Source organism: Miscanthus floridulus, chromosome 3 (genome assembly GCF_019320115.1).
Source record: "Miscanthus floridulus cultivar M001 chromosome 3, ASM1932011v1, whole genome shotgun sequence".
Lineage (NCBI taxonomy): Eukaryota > Viridiplantae > Streptophyta > Magnoliopsida > Poales > Poaceae > Miscanthus > Miscanthus floridulus.
The window spans coordinates 24,504,076-24,519,118 of record NC_089582.1 but is presented as its reverse complement, the minus strand read 5'-3'; the positions used below and the strand labels follow the sequence as shown (position 1 = coordinate 24,519,118).

The following is a 15,043-nucleotide window of genomic DNA, read 5'->3' as shown; positions in this document are numbered from 1 at the left end:
TTTTGTTTTATTTTTTTTATTCGTTCCCACAGGGAGTCGAACCTAGTGAGAGCGAATTTAAATAGGTCTAGAATAAGCTAGATACTAGTCAGGTGCTCTAACCACTAGACATTTACTTTTTGTGGGTTTGGGTAACTTGTAAAATTAAGCCTGTTACGTTGCAGTTAGTCGTGCCGCAGCACTTTCACGCAATGAACCTGATACCCTTGTTTGCCGTACGTCTTGGTACAAACTTTGTTGCAAAAAAGACGGGCATAAGCACAACGGGTCAAGCTCACTGCCGCACAGCAATGGCATCAGTAGAAACAGACTAACGCCTAAACTAACAGTCATTATTATTATTAATAATAACCATAATATAAACGGGCACTCATCTTACAAAATATATAATCATATCAATAATAAATGTGCATCCATCTTACAAAACTATCTTGAAGGGATCATAATATAATATGTATCCGTACAATTTTGGCAAAAACAATGTGGATAAATATATGCAAGGTGGAGAAAAAAATTCAGAATCAAACATAAAAAAATGTTATAGCCAGGCAAAATTTATCTCAACTATAAGGGCATTCCAAAAAGGCTCTAAAGCCATAAGTCAGAAATATACGCCTTGCCAATGCATGTTGCTGCTGGACACGACAGAACTTCGTTGGCACTATCGCGTCCTTTTTGAGGAAGTCGATCTATGAGATCCTTTTAACCAGAAACTATCAACAATCAGTTTTATCCTACGTTCCATCATCGATCAAAATGGCAACCCGGTAGCATCCCCGTGGATTGCTGTATTTAAGTGGAGATGGTTGATTGCAGAAAAGCAAGACGATTCTTAGTTAGAGAGATCTTCTCGCCTGCCTCGGACGATTTTTCACGAACTCCACGAACAATATCTTCAGGAGCCTTTTCTACAAACTGGACCACAAAAGAAGTATACATCATTAAAAGGGGAAAGATGTACCTTGAACAGTATAAATATCTCAGTGAACCAAGCAGAATTAGGCACATACACTGGGGGAATTGAGGCGGGCTACAAGAGCATCATACTCCGATTGCATCTTAGAGAGGCGCTTGGAGAGCCGCTTAACCTCTTCAGACACATCAACCATATCAGCCAAAGGTAGATAGGCCTCCAAACCCTCATCAGCAACAGTGTGAACCGACTGGTTTGCATCACCTGCCAATTTAGGATACAGATAGTTGTTGGCAAACTGCAGAAATAAAGGATACGTTTGAACACGCACAAAGGACGCACCTGGTACTGATTCAGTAAAATTTACATTCTGAACGTCAAGCTTTGAAAGTAAAGCTAGGACCTGCTTCTCCTTCTGCATGCATAAAATTCCAAGTTGTTATGAAAAAGAAGGGAACATTAAAAAGAATGATTAAAGGTTTTTTCGTGAGACTAGAGGTATATGACACAAAATAGGTATACTGTGAAAATACATTCTGTGATGAACCTAGTGACACTTATTGGACAAATATTGATATTTTTGTATAAACTTGGTCAAAGTTAAAATAGTTTGACTCGGTACTATGCTATTGCATCCTTTTCTGGACGGAGGGAGTTACATCTTTGAAGGGTTTCCACACTATCGAGATGCAGGGAAGCTGACAAAATTGTGAGCTTGTCCAGACTTAGAACTAAACGGAATTTTTTTTCTCTAGCAACATTGATTTGGGTATTGATGTATATAAAAAAAATATTCATTGTTCCTGCTATCAAAATATACGTCTGCTTCAAACTCCTTGAAAAATCACACCATAAAAAAGATCATGCAATTAACTGTCAAACAAAATGGACATGCAAACTTACCGATACATATTCCAGGACATCTGCAGTAGCAACAACAGAAGCTGATATCCGTTTAGCTGGCTCAACAGAATATTCTGCTCGAACATTTCTGATTCCTCTTATCTGTCATCATATTGGCAGTCAAATAAATTGGCTACCATGAACTGTAGCATCTCTCAAAGTGAGATTGTAAAACTCAAGTGCAAAGTTTTACCAATGATTGCAAATTCTGGAACCTTTTGATGGACCTCAAATCCTTAGGAAGGCCAGTGGTAGGCCAGGGAGTAACCATAAGTGCTTGTTTTCTGTATGGAAATGCCTGAAATAAGAACAATAATAATATTCTACTGATGATGCTGATGAGGGGCATGATAGATTTATTGAAGTAATAATCAACAGTTATGTGCCGATACCTGCCATAATTCTTCAGTGACGAATGGCATATAGCTTCAGTATGTTTTCAAACACATACACCAGAACGCTCTGGGCTGTAGCAGCAGCGAACTTGTCAGCTTCAGTATGTTTTCAAACACATACACCAGAACGCTCTGGGCTGTAGCAGCAGCGAACTTGTCACTTGAGTGGTAAAGCCGTGTTTTACTAGCTTCAATATACCTGAATGGCAAATAATTGAAGAGTTCTTAGTATACAAAAAATGAAGCTTAATTCCCTTGGTTGTAGTTGAAATCCAAGATTTATCAAAGAAAACAACAATTCAAGTACAGTGGCATGGCAGATTTTATGTTATTCTAGTCAAAAGCTAAACCTTCTTTCTGTTCATTCCTAAAGAGCAGCGACATGAGATGCATAAAGCACTGAAAGGATTCTACATGCACAAAAATGACCAAGACTATGAACGATGTTAATAACTAGGAAAAAGGAATCCAGAGACAGGCAGAGGCCCTTGTATCAAACCACATATATGGTTTAGTTCATGGATTACTATCAGCTCCTGGTTTCTACCGCGTAATGCAGACAAAAGTTAGCAAATTTTAGTTCCCTCTATCCTCATCATTGCCAAACAAGATTCATTAGATACACCATGAACATATTTTGATAGTGCATTTATTTGATATTGTATACGTTAATGCATTTTTCTATAAACTTAGGGACAAAACTTGTACGACAGGAGTATATAGTTCTCATCAATAGGCACCGATGGAACCAGAAAACTTGTTGGAGCATGTCCATGTAATAAGAAATGGACACCAATGGAAATAATATGAAGCGCCCTTTTTTTTACAGGAGAAGTGACGTTCTTTTTCCCAGATCCCTCTATCCTCATCATTGTCAATGAGCTAAAAGTACTACACTATTAGATCAAGCCATATATATCGAATGGTTCTAAGAAATCTAGTTCATTCTAGGGTTTTCCATAATCTTACCAATCAGCAAAATCCCCCCAGAAGAAATCATATATTTCTCTAGCAGCATCTCCAAAGAAAAACTTGTCATAGCTTCTGCTGACCTTATCAATGAGTTCATGTAGTCCTGTAACCTGGATTATAGTTTATTCTTGTCATCAACAAACTACACAAGGCCAAATAATATAACATATTAACAACTTACCACCCAGCATTCTGGCAATGGCAGTTTCTGGAGTGATGCTTCTGAGTCGAACTGGACAAAGAGATGCAAATGTATTAGCAACAGTTTAAAACCTAAAACACAAATTTAGTGAATGTATCATGTGCAATTTGAAGTTCAGTGAGCAACCTTATTTGCTAACAAGACATCCCATGCCGAGACATCACTTTTATCAGGCAAATTCTGCAACAAAAATTTGCCTGCGTTCCACAGCTTGTTTGTGAAAGCCTTATTTGATGTCAACCTTTCTGTAGAGAGATTGAGGTCCTGAAATAAAAAAGGTGTATTAACAACAGACAAATTTAATTGTGCAACAAATAACAAAATAAGAAATACTGTATGGAAAAACAAACCTGGCCTGCAGTGCCCAAAGATAGTGTAAATCTCAAAGCATCTGTCCCGTAATCTTTGATGGTATCTAGGGGATCAATGACATTCCCCAATGTCTTCGACATTTTTCGACCCTGGGAAGCACCTTGTAATTTAGCATCTCAGATGAATGTTAAAGCTAGGACCATATCAAACAGATTTCACAAGGGCCTACCCAATTGATCTAACATGTTCATCAGGACAAATTAGATAACGAGCCTTGCTGCCCCAACATGTAAAAGTTTTTTTTGCTTTACGACCTGACATCTGTAGTGATGAAGGTATAACAAGTGGCCAGCTGCTATGGAGCATCTACAGCCTACAAGTAGAAAAAACATGAGGCCCAAACAAAAATGCATCCCTTGTAAAGCTGTACCCTTTCGATAGATCCTAAGAGGTGGGCAGCATGTGGCAAACAGGCAATGGTTGCAGCAAATATTAGATCCTAGTAATAGGGTAATGATATCATTTAGGGAGGTATTTAGTTTGAGGAACCACCCATCCTACATGAGGTGGTGTATCATTAGTTCATCCCATGAAATTTGGTGGAATGACTCCATTCCTTGTGATTATACTAATTATTAGCTTGCGAGAGGTGAGGTGGTGGTGGATCAATCCATTCCGTTCCACAAACCAAACAAAAAAGTGAGTGAGAAAACGATGGACCACTTCATTCCTCAAATCAAACATGTCATTAACATGGTTCCAAAAAATACCTATGCTTTTTTCATAATCTTATTGATTTAGAAGTTTGATCATGTTGCTTTTGCACCACAAGAAAAGGTTAGCCTTGATTATTGGCTGCTGAAAACAACAAAACATACATTGTGCCTCATCTCACCTCAGCATCCCGGATAAGACCATGAAGATAGACATAAGAAAATGGTACTGATCCTGTGAACTCAATTCCCATCATGACCATTCGTGCAACCCAGAAGAACAAAATGTCATGGCTGTGAAGGAAAGAGTCAGGCATCAATGTAAAGAACAGAAACTTGGCACAAGTATTAATCCACTGAAAGAAGAAAAGGTAAATCAAACTGTTGCCAAAACTAACATACCCTGTCTCCAGAACAGTTGAAGGGTAAAAATGCTTATAATCCTCCTTGGAAAGATCAGGCCAACCAAGCGTGCTGAAAGGCCACAGAGCACTGCAGGGTAATAGCAACAACTGAAATAACAGAAACTATAGTAGTTTTTATTTTGACAGGTAAAAGAATCAGCATGAAGGGCAGGCCTGGTGCAAGCGGTAGAGTCTTACCACCTGTGACCGGAAGGTCCCGGGTTTGAGTCGCGGTCTCCTCGCATTGCACAGGCGAGGGTAAGGCTTGCCACTGACAGCCTTCCCCAGACCCCGCACAGAGCGGGAGCTCTCTACACTGGGTACGCCCTTTTTTTTTAAAAGAATCAGCATGGAGCCAACTATGGTATTTATACTATATATTTCAACAGAAAAGAAGGGGCAGGCAAACCACCAAAATACAAGCAAAAAGCAAAAAATCAGAGAAAAGGGGGCAAAACACAGTGTTCAAGTGGCCAGCAAAAAGAGCAAGCCACAGAGGCACAGAGGATCTAAGATCATTGAACTTTAGTACTTCATGTAAGAAGTATTTCTAAAAAGGGATAGGTGCAAGGCTGGTCAAGACCTAGAGCCCAACCTACAAGGTAGGGCTGTCAAAGAAGCTCGAGGCTCACAAGCTACTTGAACTCGACTCGTCAAATGCACATTTCGAGCTCAGGTCAACTCAGAAATGAGCTAACCTTGATCTTCTCCCAAGCTGACAAGCTTTTAATGAGTAGCTCGATTAGGCTTGTCCCTGTCCATTGGAGCAGATCTTGAATTTTGATTGTTGTCTTTTCAAACTCTAATGATTCCTTTGAGAACTCCTCACTCCTCTTCCTCGCAGCTTCAGTGAACCGAGCTTGAGCTTTGTTCAAGCCGAGTTCAAGCTGGACTATAAGCTCAGCCACTATGGGCTTGCTCAAGCTTGACTACATAGTGTGATGAGCTCGACCCTGCGACCCTGGGATCACTCGAGCTTGGTTTGTTGACAGCCCTGATACAAGGCAGGGCTAAACGAACCCAGCATCTAGCAGGTGAGGCTCCCGCCTTTTAGATCAGTAATCATACAGATAAGCTCCATGTCGATCAGTTACATACTGCAGAGAAAGGAGAAAAGGCGTGCTCCACAGTGCAAGTAGTTCAACATAAGCGGGTCATAAAACATTTACTGTCATTCAAGGAAAACCCAAAACAAATCTTTAAAAATTTACAAGAAATGTGTTTATAAAGTTGATGCTTAATCCCAAAAATAGAACTTCTAGTTTTATTTAGTGAATCCAAACACCTTTTCCAATCAAAGTAAAAATTCTTGCACCCCCAACCCCCATTTACAAATAAAAAATATATCAGGCAATAAACTAATACATAACACAGAAAAATAATTGGGACCACAAATTTCGCAGAGGAAGACAGACCTTGAGAACCAAGTATCAAGAACATCAGGGTCTTGATATATTTCAACTGATTTTCCATATTTTTCCTGAGCTTTTGCAAGTGCCTCCTCTTCGGTTCTAGCAACAATATAGTCTTCTTCACATTTCTTTCCAACAATATACCAAACTGGTATACGATGACCCCACCACAATTGTCTACTTATACACCAATCCTTTATGTTTGTTAGCCAATGATTATAGATCTGCAGAAGAAGCACACCAAAAAAACAAAGGGCAATAGTTTCTGTAAAAATACATTCAGCAGCCCTGATTTTGCCAGTTCATAATCATACAAGCAGATAACTCTCTCTCTCTCTCTCTCTCAAGAGTAAAGTGCGTTCATGCAGTACCTTCTCAAATCTCTCCGGAAGAATGGTTAATTGCCCATTTTCAACAGCATGGAGAGCCTTTTCAGCCAATGGCTCCATCGTAACAAACCATTGCTTACTAATCAAAGGCTCAATCACCTAGGATCAAACAGAAGTAGGTCCATCAAACCCTATGGAAAATATCAACAACAAAAAATATCACTAAGAACAGGAAAGGGATCACACTTCACCACCCCGTTGAGACCTAGGGACTCGAAGTGTATAAGGTTCTTTCTTTACTGCCAAGTTAGTCTCAACAAGGTCCGACCACAACTTTTCTCGGGCCTCAAATCGATCCATACCACTGAAAAAGGAGAAGAAAGAAAGTTAGTACCAAAAACATGTGGCACGCAAAGCCATAGAAAGGATTTCTGCAAAAATATAGCACTTCCTTTTCCACATGCATCAGAATCAACTAATAACAGCTTTTGTACAAAAGGTCAAAGCCACAAATAGAGTGCCTCACTCTCTCTCAAACTTTCTAGAATACAAAGTCCTGTAGGTTAATTTAAACAGGTCCTTATTTAGTTGTTTCAGTGCCATTAAATAGAAGGCATATTAAAACTATATGACAGAGAAGCATATATGGTCTTAAAAAAAAGCATATATGGTCTATATAAGTAGCCAAAATTCAGTGTCTTTGTAAATGAGACAGCATGAATGAATATAAAGAGAAAATTGCACAGAAAAATTGCGAACTAACAAAAAAATCACAGATAAAAAAACTATAGTTCTGTTCACCTGAGTTTGGAGAGAGAAAAATACATACCTGTATATTCCAGCAACATCATTTAGCGTACCATCTTTGTTCATAGCATTTAGAATTGGCAGCCCAAGCTTTCGAGCAATATGATAATCATTATGATCATGTCCAGGGCTAATCTTCAGCACCCCAGTCCCAAATTCTGGATCAACATACTGTAAATCATAGAATCAGTAGTTACATTTAACAGAAATCATGCAACTCATAGAAGACACGAAAGGGCACTTCTAAAGAAATTATTTATCTCTTTAAAGCCCGAGGAAGGCCACAGTACCTCCCTTAAGCACTCTTTTCTATCTCTAGATCTATTTGACTGAATTTCCCAACATAACATTGGAATTGGGCATTCAGAACTCCAACACAGATGAGAGTATATAAGCATGAAGCCATGAACTATACAAAGCATGCAGATTACTAAACAAGAACATATAAAGATGAAGCATTTATATGAAGATGCAAACGAGCAGACCAAGCAAAGAATATAGACTTAATGCAGAGTTACAGACTTCATCCAAACTAGGAAAAGAATGATCGGCAATTCGGCATAAGTCAAAACTTAGCTACAGAATCAGTGAAGTAGAAAGCATCAGTAGCACTTTCTTGACTTCAAATAATAGCAATCGCATAAAATAAGAGAACAATGGAACCATGTTAATGAGTTATTTTTGGCATCTTGTCTTACTATATTTGATTCATGTCGCGATGCCCTTTGTTGCTTCAAACATAAAGGACATTCATCTTGTTTTACTATATTTGATTCATGTCACGATGCCCTTTGTGAAATTGCTTCAAACATAAAGGACATTCAGTTTCGTGCTTACCCGGTCAGCAATAATAGGGACATGTCTCCCACAAGTCAACGGTACAATAGCCAATTTGCCAACATATTGGGCATAACGCTTATCCTGTATTGCCAATTGACATACTAGAGATAAGATTTCTACTAAACTAGCTGTTTGAGAAATAAAAAACTTGACATAGTTATAACAGAATGGAAGAAAACGTGACTGCACAACACTGGAGAACTCGTACCTCTGGGTTAACAGCAATTGCAACATCACCAAATAGAGTTTCAGGTCTTGTGGTCGCAATAGTCATAAAATCATCCCTGCGCCAAGTATAAACGAGATATTTGTAAACAATTTTCATCAATATACAGTGTCAATAATGTTGCTTGATTTCTCATATTACAAGATAATAAAAGGTTAATTGTACATCACGCAAAGTCATTCTCCAGAAAATGAAAATTTGAATATAACATGATGAAAACAAGAATCTGGTGGCAAACAAACTCAATAATGAAATGTCCATTGACAATCAAATAATGAAATGTCTCAATGCAATATAGACGGTATAGTGAAAAGTACCTGGTTCCACCAGCAACACGGTACTTGATGAAGTACAAATTTCCAGGTTCTTCAGAGTATTCTACTTCCTGATTAGAAAAAACCATGTCAGAATCAAATCTTGAGTTTCCACATGCAGAACCGTGATGATGTGCTGAGGCTTTGCAGCATTCTGTGTACTGTTATCGAATTTCCTTTTGTTTGAGTTTGCGCTAAATATCACAGATATGTTTAACTAATTGAAAAGAAGGCAAACATTTTCACATACTAAATCAGATACTGCAGTTTGCAGGTTAGGAGACCAGTTGACCAAATAAGAGCCTGTGAATGAAAAAATATATATATATTAACCAATATTTATATAAGTGATTTAAGGTAAGACTAGTGCACCGCTCAAGATAAAATCATAGGATTCAAATCAAAAGAATAAGCATTCCCAAATTTCTATCCAACAAGAGCCCTGCTTGCCAAAAGAAGAATAGGAATAATAAGCATGACCATCCTCAACATGACACCCAAGCATAAAATAAGGGACCATAGGTGACACTTAAGATAACGCAGGTACAGTACAAACTGTCAATAGCATGTCTTTTATCAGATTAATGCATGTTTATTACGTTGCAAGGAACAAATGGTTCCTTCTTTCCATTGAGTTTCCATTTGGTGGAGATAGTTGCTCTGAACTTTCAGTCAACAAATATGACCATCATGTGACAATGTTTAGACTGGATATGGATGCTGTAAAGTGCAAAATAGCTGTAAGACCTCACACATGACACATAAGCCACTTTCTGTAAAAAGCACCAATGCTAGTGATATGCAGTAACAAATCGTTTTAGGATGCAAGTTTCAGGGAATCTGGATGTAGCTCCGACTTCTTCTGAATACGAGAAATAGAAGAATATTTATGCTCTGTAGTACAGAGCATGTTAATATAGACAAGAAGAAATAATGACCGAGGAAATTATGTAGTTATAGTGGAGGCTGGGATTAACAGACTCAACCCTACCTCTAACTGACCTTATCCCTAACTTAATCTAATCTCTTAGCAAGCCTAATCCAAATAATCAAACTAATCTCCTTGCTGTGCTACACACCCTCAAACACCCCGATAGTTGTACAACAGAAGAACATAAGAAAAAAAACAGTAACGGCTTGTTTGGCTGCACTCCAATCCATTCCAACCCATGTGGATTGGGGTGGATTGAAGTGCAGTCAAACAAGCACTAAGTGGAAACTTGTGCCTCGTCTATTATGTAATTAAATCCTTAACTTTTCAAAAAAAACGGAAAAATAGTAGTTGAAAAATGAAAAAAAAAATCTACAAGATATGATCTTCAGAATGCTCCTTTACAGGTACATCATTGGCCAACAATGTTTTGTGATGCTTCTGTAGCTGTACAGCAGATTCCTCATCAACTCAAACTAGAATTGGCATATTCATTCTCAATTCACTGTGCATAGCCTATTTAGTGCATCCTTTTTTCAGGTTGCAATCCCACATGCCTTGTGTCCATTGGAAGCAGAAGCCCAGACACTGTTATTGGGAGCCACGTTGGCTGCTGCACTGAGCCTACCAGATGATCAAATTCCTCGCTGACAATGAGATGGTGGCTGTAGTTGCTCAACAAAAGTCTTTGCGCCACAACCAGGGACATTGGTCTTCATGACAATCCTTGCTGAAATTTGCAGGAATCACTCTAGAGATGCAACACTCAGTCATCAATATTAGGAGCGAAACAAACAAAGTCACTGATAAACTCGCTAAGCAGGCAAGACAAGCAAACCATTCCAAGTCCTTGTCTGTAATCCTGTGATACGCTAGTGCACTATCCTCAATGTAAGGTGCAAAGGGCACAGGAAGATGTTCAATGGAGAATGTGTTGCCCCAAGCACTTGTAATGTGCTTTATTAAAGTATTATAAGTAATGATGACAATACTTAGGTTTTCAAAAAAGAGGAAAATATAGTAATTGAAAAAAAAAGTATACTACACCCAACACAAATATCTGCTCAAGATCATGCACACACACACTCTTTTGTAGTAGGACAGCTATAATAAATTATTCTACCTTGATATATAAGACCTTTATCATGGAGTCTAACGAATGCTTCAACAACTGCACCTGCAAAATAGAACCACCAATGCATTAATTGCACAGAACTACAGATAACCATCTCCCCAACACTCAGCTTTTTTGTCAAATATGTATAAGAGCTGTGTATCATTGTACTAATAGATAGGACAGTCCTGTGCAATGTCCCTAAGGGCGAAAAAAAGAGAGGAAAGGAAACAGACCACTAACAGCACCCCACAGAAAGGAGCAAACACAACAAATCCAGGAAAACCTAAGTATGCCAAAGGATCCCTAACTCTTTTGGTCCAACACTCAACCTACCAACACTGTAGTTTTTAAATCATACAATGACAATAAAGCCTATCAATGCTTCTTCTGCAAAATCTAGGTCAAAGCAAGGTCCTACAAATCGATGATCAGCGTTCATTTGGTCATCCACCTGGTAATGATTAACTGATTATACAGCCTAACCAGCCCCACTATGCAGCCCGAATAGCAATCAAACAGTTACATGCGGAAGTACTTGTTCCTTGTGTATAACATAGTAAAGCTTCTTTTAGAACACTGCAAAAAGTCTACCAGTTCCCAATGTCCATAATCACACAAGGAAACTTCAGATCTAGCCGATAGAATAGAAGGTCAGAGTACTTTGTTCCCATTCATGAAAGAAAGAAGAAAAGGCATGGTAGGGAGTAAAGGAATACCCCACGCCATCATGGTCCTGACTATATGCAAGTAACACAACAACACAATGGATGCATCATGCAACCAGTTGCCTCATCACTATGATAATTTGAGTAGAAGATAGGCAACAAAACTATAGATATGCAATCCTTTAAATCATGAAACAAGCTAGTAGCTTTCAGCTAACTTAATAACACATTAATATGGAGAAGTACTAAATACAAACAGCATCACCAGCAACACTTACGGCTCAATTGCTCATCAAGAGTGAAACGTTCACGACTCCAATCACAAGATGCACCCAGTCGCCTAATCTGATTAGTGATAGTGCCCCCATATCTGAAAGGGAAACAGTTTTTAGAATGAGAACACATTGGTTTTGTAGACAATCCATCTTTAAAAATAGTCAAAGCCCTTATCCATGAAAGTTCTCATGAAACTAATGAAACAATCATAATAATTGGTCTAAAAATAATTAAAAAATAGTTGTTAACTGATCTAAAACAGAACAACTGGAAATCCTGATGATATGTATTATTTTAAGAAACGCAACATAATTTGAGACTTGAGAGGTATAGGGAGAGAGAGAGAGAGAGACGAGTAAACAACCAGAAGTAATTGAAGGTAAGGGTTGCTCCAGATCAGCAGCGCCAGTAGTTTTATGTTGCATAATAAAGAAGTCACAAATTGGTCTAGATTAAAAGAAAAAAGACTTACTTCTCTTTCCACTCCCAAACTTTTTTGGTGAACTCCTCTCGTGTCATATCTGTCCTCTTGACACCTTCAGCGGCCAGCATCTTTTCCACAACCAACTGAAACATAAATGCAAAAGGTTAAAAGGGAAAATACACAAATATTCATTGAATGCAAATTGAGTTTCTATCAAACATGCGACAAGATCTACAGACCTGAGTCGCAATCCCAGCATGGTCAGTGCCAGGTATCCAGAGTGCAGGTCTCCCTTTCATTCGGAAATATCTAACCATTATATCCTGAGTCACTTAAAGAAATGCACATTCTTTTAGTAAGAAAAATAGCATAGAGCCAAACAAAAACGGAAGGAAGCAAAATTGAGGTTTATCAGTTTGCATAGTACATGATGCTACAAGGATGTTTTTATACACAGATTATATAGGATTCTAATAAATCAATGAACTTAAACAGGTTGACTATTATATGACAGTTCACAGCACTTGTAGAGATTAGCATTAGACTGACTTCATAAATCGCTAACGCTTAATAAAGCTAATATTGACTAGTGTTCACTTTATTATTATCTAGTACCTGTCACTCATTTCATGGTCCATTGAAAGAAATCAGTTTGCAGAGCAGTTGAACATAGCAACAGATTCACCCAAATGATCATACATATATGCTCATCTTTGTAGAATCCCCCCATTTGAAATTACAAGAATAGTAAGGTGTGGCACAAGAATTAAGGAGGGGTATGAAATAAAGAGTACAAAAGAAGAAAACGACCAAGCTAACCCTATTTAATACCTTGGAAAGCATGAGGGTGAATATCAGAATAGTTAGCGAGTACACACAGGTGAGAGGAGGTAATCAAGGGAACAAAGATAAAAACATCAGTAGGTTCATATGTTAGCCTTATAGCTTATACCCTAAAGGAAAGTGGAGAAACAGCGAAAGCTATATGGCTTATAATTTGAAATGGGGGGAGTATATCAAAGGTGTAACAAATGAGTGATCTGCTGATAAGGTGATATGTCGCTAGTCTTAAGATGAATTGTTAAGCCAAATCAGATTATATTTAGTCAACAGAATAAGTACAATAGCATTAGAATGTAATCATCCAACCTCAAGGGTGACAAACATAGCATGGCCCATATGTAGTGATCCGGTAACATTTGGTGGTGGCATCGGGATGACAAATGGATCTCCTCCACGGTCGAAGTTAGGCTTAAAGAATCCCTGAGATTCCCACCTAATAGAGCATCATGTATAAGGAAACTTTGTTGAAGCACAGAAACAACTATAGTGTATTACAACATGAATTCATACTTGACTGAAACAGAAAGTATAGGCAACTGGCAAGCATCAAACTCATAAATGTTTGTGGAGCAATGTTCAAGTACTATTTCCTTTTCCTTAACTCCTAATAAAAAAATAGGTTATACTGCCATCCAAAGTATATTGATTTACTTCTTGCTATCCTACTAGCGACATGTTTCCAAAGTACCAATTAACACTTGACATACACATACTGCTAATAGCAGTGCAGCAGAAATAAGATTCAAGCATATAATGCTCCCAGCAAGCTATTAGCTATCAATGTACCAATACTGGTTACCTAACAAGATGCCATTGCCAATTCACAAATATGAAAAAAAAAATCGAAAGCCACTATGCTGAAAGCTGGGAAAAACTGACAATGCACTGCCACATCAGGACTTCAATTAAATTCATATTCCTACTAACTTGCCCTTTCTACCGCAGCTCATGAGCCCACAATAAGAAATGGACAGGCGTGCACCAAGTCTTCTGCAAGGTACTCAAACGAATCCAAAAACGAAAGAGTGAGCAAAAATTGCTCAGAGGCACGCGGACTTACCACTTGTAAATCCGCTCCTCGTTGGTGAAGTCGAACGACTTCGCGACCTCCGGGGAGGTGAACACATCCGTCTCGGAGGCAATCGCTGCAACGGAGCAGACCCCAAGCAATCCAGTCAGCTGACGAGCCATTCTCGGCGCAGAATTAATTAACAAGCTAGACGAGCCAGCAGCCGCTACCTGCGCAGAACCTGCGGGCGGCGCAGCGCGGGGCCCACGCCGGCCGGCGGCAGGCGGCGGCGGCGAGGAGGAGCGGGTTGAGGTGGCGGAGGCAGGTGGAGGAGGAGCAGGAGAGGAGCGCGGAGGACGGGCGCGCGAGCGCCATTGGCGCGGCCTCGCTGGAGATAAACCCTAGTGGGCGCGCAGGAGGGGATCGGATGCCGAGAGAGGAAGCCAGGGAGGGAGGGGTTTGGATTCGGGATAACGCGGGACGGCGGGAGGTGCTGGGGCAGAGCTGGGCTGCCGGCAGAATGGGTGTGTTTGGTTCGATATCGGGATATGGATCTCCGTGTGTTTGGTTGGTGGATCGAATTTTTTACTATTTGGTTTTTTTTTTTTTTAAGTTTCTCTCAAATAGACCTCTGGCGGAAACAATTTTAGAAATGGACCCTTGGCTCGGCGCCAGAGTGACTGGCGCCGAGCTCGGCGCCACAGTCACTGGCGCCGAGGTCCTGGGCACGGGAAATTGGCCTGCCCCCTAAATATCTACCGGCCGACCCTTCTTCTTCCCCATCTCGGCCTAGCCGTCCCTGCCCGCGCCGTCGCCGCTCCACCGCCGCGCCCGCACCCGCCCGTGCCCGCGCCCGCCTGCGCCCGCGCGCGCCACGCCGCGCCGCGCGCGCCCGCGCGCGCCCGCGCCGCGCCGCTGCTGCTCCGGCGGCCGAGCCCGCGCCGCGCCGCTGCCTCCGCTCCCTCGCCCGAGCCCACACCGCGCCGCCGTGCCCTCGCGTTGTTGCCCGTTGGTTGGCTGCAGCGTCGAGCCGCCA

At 40.2% G+C, this 15,043-nt stretch overlaps 1 protein-coding gene across 2 annotated transcripts; it reads right to left on the bottom strand.

The window, feature by feature from the left end:
* Window positions 1–375: 375 nt before the first annotated feature.
* LOC136541464 (valine--tRNA ligase, chloroplastic/mitochondrial 2-like) lies at window positions 376–14,528 on the bottom strand. 2 transcript variants are annotated; one of them, XM_066533361.1, is made up of 28 exons: window positions 14,238–14,528; window positions 14,059–14,143; window positions 13,305–13,431; window positions 12,395–12,478; window positions 12,204–12,298; window positions 11,734–11,825; window positions 10,797–10,850; window positions 8,993–9,045; window positions 8,746–8,813; window positions 8,411–8,486; window positions 8,200–8,283; window positions 7,385–7,533; window positions 6,802–6,919; window positions 6,598–6,714; window positions 6,230–6,450; window positions 4,813–4,902; window positions 4,593–4,704; window positions 3,736–3,846; window positions 3,512–3,649; window positions 3,365–3,415; window positions 3,181–3,293; window positions 2,297–2,410; window positions 2,209–2,242; window positions 2,010–2,114; window positions 1,817–1,918; window positions 1,256–1,328; window positions 1,011–1,177; window positions 376–915 (listed from the first exon to the last, which is right to left on the bottom strand). In XM_066533361.1, exons 1-28 carry the CDS (start codon window positions 14,380–14,382, stop codon window positions 793–795), a joined length of 2,901 nt encoding a protein of 966 aa, XP_066389458.1. In that variant the 5' UTR covers window positions 14,383–14,528; the 3' UTR covers window positions 376–792. The 2 variants fall into 2 exon arrangements, with proteins under 2 accessions (XP_066389458.1, XP_066389457.1); XM_066533360.1 differs by lacking the exons at window positions 376–915; window positions 1,011–1,177; window positions 1,256–1,328; window positions 1,817–1,918 and having other exon boundaries at window positions 2,014–2,100; window positions 2,209–2,410.
* Window positions 14,529–15,043: the final 515 nt, after the last annotated feature.